General features: G+C 39.2%; 1 protein-coding gene across 1 annotated transcript in view; it reads right to left on the reverse strand.

The window, feature by feature from the left end:
- The window catches only part of TNS2 (tensin 2), a 140,902-nt gene extending 134,429 nt beyond the window's left edge, over positions 1-6,473 (reverse strand). The window contains exon 1 of the mRNA XM_063437851.1: positions 6,359-6,473. Within this exon, the coding sequence (XP_063293921.1) occupies positions 6,359-6,433 (75 nt within the window). The 5' untranslated portion in view covers positions 6,434-6,473. The remainder of the gene's footprint in view (positions 1-6,358) is intronic.
- Between the last annotated feature and the right edge of the window lie 1,020 nt (positions 6,474-7,493).

The raw sequence follows: 7,493 nt of genomic DNA on the forward strand, positions 1-7,493 counted from the left end.
ATAGGGACAATGCATGACATGGATAAAAAAAAAAAAAAAAAAAAAATGCTACAACAGGAATATGCAAATAGCTAATGTGCTGTACAAAACAAGACAGCCCACAGTCCCCCGGTCAAAATTTACCAACATCTAAGTAACAAAGCTCTGCTTTATACTGTCCCTCTAGGACAGGCTTCCCCAAACTTCGGCCCCCCAGATGTTCCTGAACTACAACTCCCATGATTCTATGAATGAAATAGATAGGCTGAGAATCATGGGAGTTGTAGTTATTATTATTATTATTTATATAGCGCCAACAAATTCTGGAGGGCCGAAGTTTGGGGAAGCCTGTTCTAGGGCATTATACACAGCATCTCTCAAAATGAACCTTATGTTTGTACATTCATTTTACCATATATGATGATATTATCTTTACTATCTCCACATCACATTTTATACGCTTCTCTCATTAAATCTGTTTGCTCAATTCAAAAGAATGATTAGAGCAAATATATGCTTTTTCAAATTTGTTTCTTTTCCAAACATCAGAGTTTAAATGGCAAGGAGCATTATATTGTGCAAAAATTGAAAATGCAAAAAACACTTTTTTAATGACATTTTTACCGAAAAAAACTACAACAGGGTTATTTACGAACGTTAGAATTCAGAGTGAATTGCAAATTTAAGGCCAAAATGAATTGGAGATTTTATTTAATTCGGCTATTCTGGCCTAAATGTGGAAATTTTTGTTGAATTTCCAGTCATTCTTACAGCTATGTAGTAAATAGCCCTGTATGTAAATGTCATGTTTACAGTTCTGACACAGATTACACACATCGAACATACATATAACCTCACATCAGCTCTTACCATACAAATTACTGCTCCCAATGCCTTTGGGATCACGAAACAAGGATACTTTGAAGAAAGTTGGGTCTAATCCTGAAAGACGTATCAAATCAGGGAATTAAAAGTGAGGGCTCTCCAATATTTCCATGACTTTTGCAGGTCGGAACAAGCTTCCTTCTATTCCTGTTTTTGGGACAGAATTTAAAAAGAATCTTGTGTAATCCTAGGTTTTTCACACCGCCCTGCTCTCGCAATGGGATTATGCTATGTACAAAGTCATGCAGGATCCTCTCTGTCTTAAAGAACGCTCAGATAATGTTCAACCCCCTGCTAATTTTGGATCTCAGTAGCACTGTTATAGCTGCAGGGATGGGCAACACATTAAAACGCCTTCTTTAGGACCACTCAGCACCCAGTTAAATCAAAGTTATAGCCTGGCTGTCAGGAACACAGGATATCATCTGTGTCTGCAAAACATGCAACAAGACAAAGCATTTTCACATTTTCTGCAATTACGTTCTCTTTGTCAGAATGCCTTCAGCACAGAAACACACAACGAAAAACATTTAAATAACTTTTTGTACTTCTATTCTACCTCAATATCGAGGAACTAAAATTCAACTTATTCCTAAAACTGTTTAATTGCTCTTTTTTGGGTTTTTTTTAACAGAACTTATCAGATTGCTGAATATAGATTCCTATGCAAAGAAATGAACATTTTGTCTCCAAAATAGGACACATGAATATAGAAACTTGCTTATCTGTACTTCATCACATCTAGAGAAAGCAGCTGACAGTAGACAACTTTTACGGATGTTCTACAGATGAACGGATTATGACAGTCAGTTGGAAGGAGTTTGCCTCCTTTTGAGCAGCTACATGTCCAATAACTCTCAGGCAGCCAGCGCCTGCCTGAGGATAAGGCTGTTGGCAGCTGGCCCTCCAGATGCTGTTCTTTATGGCAAACCAACACTAATCTATCAAAATGACAATGAACCGGCTGATTCACAGCGGTTATCAAACTACAACTTCAAATGCTGGCTGAGGATAGTAGGAGCTGACAAGTGACTGCATTTTAAAAATGGTTTGTTAGCTGCACCTAATTTTCATATAGAAACAGACTTAAATGAAACTCGAAAGCTAGGACAATAATTCCTGTATTACACTAAAGAGCAATAAAGGAATAATAGAACATTGCAGAATTTGGTGATTTTTTTCCCCCTTTTAAATTGAACCAAAAGAATTTTGGAATGACATGCTTTCAGGAGTTGCTGCCTTTATCAAGTCTTAAGTATTTAAGAAATGCTTTAGACTTGATAAAGGGAGAATCTCCCGCAAGCTTGTCCTACCAACACAGTAAAATCATATAAATAAATACAGTTACATTTTTTTTCATTAAAATACAGCTAGATACTGCAATACTTCAATAATTTGCATTAGTAGTCTAATTCAGGTATTCAAAAATTGGAAGATGAAAATAACTTTCAGTGGAATAATGAGTCTATTAACTGCGGAATTAATTTCCACTACGGTCTTCAAAGTCTAGTGATGGAAACCGTATGGCACCCACTGATTTCCTGAGAAAGCACCTTCAACTCTTGGGAATAGAGCCTCCCAGTCTTACTTCGAAAAAAAATAAAAAAGTGCTTTTTCCTTGGAATGTTTAGAGACAAGAGACAGGAAGCTTACACAATGTTATGTTTTATGTAGGATGATGGAAGGCTGTGTATATACAGGGTCTGTGACTGACCCCCCACTCCTTCCTGCAGCCCCCTACGATATCACGTCACTAACCTCAATCGCTCTGTAAATATGCATTAACAAAATAGCAGTGGCCACTGAACACAAACCCCCCTTCAGTTCTCCATACCAACAGAAGTCTAAATATCATTTTTTTTTCGCTATATACAAACCTCAAGGTTATTTCTTCACAATCCTGCATTCTATCAAGATCTCACTTGCTATTCCTTCTGCAAATAACCGCTGCAAGGTCATTATTGGGACCAGCTTTAAGTGTGTACATAGTTATTTGGGATGTGGAATTCAGATAAACTGAAACTCCTGTCAAGACAGTATCAAGACCTAAAACAGCACCATTTGTGCCTTCCATGACCATTTAAGACTTGTGGCATTTAATATTTGCAGAACAAAAAGCGATGGAGCACAGTCCTTTTTTATTTTTCATTAGATTGCCTTTAAAAGGTCAGGATTGTCTCATTGTGATCTGTGTGAACTAGTCTTATCCCATAAACTTCTGCGGTTTGTGGGATAAGTAGTTTATTCATCAAGAGCATTTAAAGTGGATATTTGTCACTTTGCATATTTTGGCAACATCTCCATTTAAGGTCCGGGGGCCGAGGGGTGCGGTCAGTTTTACAAACCTGAAGGATTCCCTCAAGGCAGACACCATCTTCATCTGTGGGACATGTTACAGAGCCTCGCAATTTGTCTGCAATGAGATGCATCAGTGCTGTACTTTTGCATACAACATTGGATTCTATGAAGGAACTCGCAAGACCAGGGGAGCCTCCATAGATCACCGCAAGATAATGCCTGAATCCCACAGCCATCAGTTAAGGCAGATGGGATTGGACAAAAGTTGTCAGTGGATATCTGCCTTTTATCAACCTCAGGCTACTCCATAAAACAAACTTTGTCTTATAGAATATCAATTAAATTCCAACGCAGTCAGCATTAGTATTTCATGATTGAGTTTTATGAAATACTAGAAAGTGGCAAAGCCTCTTCAAACCTATCACACAGGATGAGTGAAACTGCACTATAAACTGACAGCAGTTTATACGGCCTGCATGCGCAGGCCACAGATTAGCTCTCTCTTCTGGCAGAATTCAAACCAAGTTGTGTAAACATTCTGGATGCAATGGCCGGACAACTTGTACAAAACTGACAGAACAGATAATTTCATCTACTTTATTGACAACTCTGAGAGGCTGTCTTAAACCTACAGTGATTTCTACAAATCAGATTAGTTCTAAGTTGCTTTCAGATTTGAGAGTGAGGGCTCTGAAATAAAAATGCATAGCCAAATTGTTAGCCACTTTTGTGCACAGATAGACACATTTCTGGCATTTAATGGTTAAACTAATATTATTATTATTTTTAACCATGCACAGAAGACATGGTGGCCCTATGTATATGGCAGTACAGGTCATATCCCAATGGCTTACTTGAAAAAAATAAAAGAGAGCTGTTTTCTAGTCAGTATATTTTCCACTCTATGAATTCACGGTCATCATTTTTCTTCAGTTCATGGATAAATATTCTTGGGATAATGTCAGTTCTGTTCCTGCACTTGTGTTTAAATGTACCTTTTCAAACCTTAGTGCAGCAATGTCAACCCTACATTCAGAGATCAATAAAATGACTATCACCGGTTTGGGAAATACCATTTCATGTTATTATTCTTTGACAACCAATACAATTGCATATTTTTTATTTTATTTTTTTTAAACGCATTTGAAACAGTAACACTTTTTTATGGTTGCAAATTAGACGTGAGAAAGACATTTTAACTTATAAATGGGGTCTTGGCTATTTTAGTACAAAGGCAGCATTCTATATTAAGGTCAATCCTATGTGTGACACATGGCTTTACTTTGGCCTCTGGCACTGAAAGGGGGGCAAGGAAATTGCATGAGTGGGGGCAGGAATAGGCAACTTCTCCTTGGACTACAAATCCCACCAATCAACTTGTCAGTCTTCATGGACATGTCTGTGTGAAGATTACGGATTTTTCAGCAGACTAGAGGGACCGAATGGTTCTTATCTGCCGTCACATTCTATGTTTCAAAGATGGCTAAGCATGATGAGGGTTTGTAGTGTGTATGATGACCGGACATATTGTCCAGCGGTTTTCTGGAGTTTTAATCCACAGCAACTGCAAGCACCCTGCTATCCCTTAAGGCAGACTTCTCCAAACGCTGGCCCTTCAGATGTTGCCACACTACAACTCCAATGATTCTTTAAATGAAATAGATAGCCAGAGAACTATGGGAGTTGTAGTTCAGCAACATTTGGAGGGCCAGAGTTTAGAGAACCTGCCTTAAGATATTGGTGGCTAACCTCTGACATACAGCTGTGTGGCTTAGAATCATGAGAGATGGAGTCCACAACAGCTGGATGCCAAACGTTAGGCAGCACTGCTCTAGGGTGCAGAGGAATTTATTGGAGAGATTATATGACAGTCCCTTTAAAGTCCATTAATACTACTTTTAGATCAAAAGATGTTCCAGGAATTCAGTCTTAGAAGTAGCTAGGATGGATCTGATCAAGGACATGTTCTTATGGGGCAATATAGAGAGAGGAATCTACCCCTTGTGGATATAGTAGGATTTGGCAAGCAATTTAAACTCCCTCCTTCCCATGATGAATTCATTCAGTGTTCTTTACTTTCCATTCCTCAGCCTTTCCATCTGGGCATTCCCGCCCTATGATACACATATCCCCTGTCTATGCACCCCTGGGAGTATTAGTAACTCTCTCTGATACATGTGCATTAACCTACACTGTGCCAGAGGGGTGAGCAACATATTGCCCTGCAGCACTATGACCTAAAGCTGCTTGGCACCCTGTTTAACTAGAGGTTAATCATATCTGTTAGCACTCTTTAAAGCCACTGTAACCCCTTTAAAACAAGATTTGTCAAAAGATCTGGAGAGATGTTTTGCCAGCCTTAGGGTTGACAAACATCAACATTCTGGAGATCTGTAACAACTGGGGGGTGGTGGGGGCTATTTGAATCACAACTTGAGCAAACTAATGCTACTCTTGAAACATACGATATAGGTACAATAATAAATGGTTAGAACCATTAAAATATTTAAAACAACAGAAACATATTTACCAAATAAATCCCAGCCTGTTGACAAGAATGAAAACAGCTACTTTTGCTCCAGAGCAGTAAATGTCCTGTATGTGAGTTCTCAGCCTTTGCTCTGAGCCCATATAATGTGGTAACTGTGTGAGGGATTGCACAGACTTCATTATGAATGTCAGCAACCCCACAGCTGTTCTAATTAACCGCAACTAATAGCAGGCAGACAGAGAAGCTCAGAGCTGGATAGGTCTGCAGGACATGCACTGACTGACTGACTGACCCACTCACACTTCCAGCCACTTCCTAGTGCTGGTAGCAAGATCTCACCATGTACAACCTGGAGCTCTGTCAATCAGCACAGAGCTCCTTAGAGGTTCCTGCATTGGCTCAGGCGCAGTATCTACTGATCTGAAAGGGTCTGCGTCTGTCAGAAAACGATATCATTAAAGTGTCAGAAGCATCAATTAGGATACCTTAAACTCCTGCAGTGCTGCAACCAATTGTCTTATTTGATCTTTCAGCAATCTATTTTATTGCATTACAGTTCTCTGTGTGTTTTATTTTAACTCGCTTAAGTTATCTTTTATAAGCTGGAATAATGAGAATGAATTAACTACTTAGATGGTTTTTGGTTTTTTTTAAGTTTTCATTGAGCCAGAAATTAAATGGTTATTGTAGAATGATATCCGGTACCTCAGTCAGATGCATTGTCCTTTTAGTATGTCCAGTTGCTGGTCCTCCCAACGCACAACTCCCCGCACAGCCCATACAGGACAAATACCATAACACGACACAGCACAACACCACAGCAAGCTTCACACCAGAGTTACAGTGTAACAGTGCAGAGCAGAGCAGCCACCAGCAGACTCCTCCTGCTGGGCGGGGAGAGAAGGGCACACATCCTGATACACACACTCCAATAGTGATACATCATGGAACACACACTCTAATACTGATACATCCTGATACACACAGTCCAATAGTGATACATCCTGATACACACACTCTAATAGTGATACATCCTGATACACACACTCCAATAGTGATACATCATGGAACACACACTCTAATACTGATACATCATGGAACACACACTCTAATAATGATACATCCTGATGCACACACTCCAATACTGATGCATCCTGATACACACAGTCCAATAGTGATACATCATGGAACACACACTCTAATACTGATACATCCTGATACACACAGTCCAATAGTGATACATCCTGATACACACACTCCAATAGTGATACATCCTGATACACACACTCTAATAGTGATACATCCTGATACACACAGTCCAATATTGATACATCCTGATACACACACTCCAATAGTGATACATCATGGAACACACACTCTAATACTGATACATCCTCATACACACACTCCAATACTGATACATCCTGATACACACAGTCCAATAGTGATACATCCTGATACACACACTCCAATAGTGATACATCATGGAACACACACTCTAATACTGATACATCCTGATACACACACTCCAATACTGATACATCCTGATACACACACTCCAATAGTGATACATCATGGAACACACACTCCAATAGTGATACATCATGGAACACACACTCTAATACTGATACATCCTGATACACACACTCCAATAGTGATACATCATGGAACACACACTCCAATAGTGTTACATCCTGATACACACACTCCAATAGTGATACATCATGGAACACACACTCCAATAGTGATACATAATGGAACACACACTCTTATAGTGATACATCCTGATACAAACACTCTAATATGGATACACCGTGATACACACACTCCAATAGTTATA

This window comes from Pelobates fuscus, chromosome 1 (genome assembly GCF_036172605.1).
Source record: "Pelobates fuscus isolate aPelFus1 chromosome 1, aPelFus1.pri, whole genome shotgun sequence".
Classification (NCBI taxonomy): domain Eukaryota; kingdom Metazoa; phylum Chordata; class Amphibia; order Anura; family Pelobatidae; genus Pelobates; species Pelobates fuscus.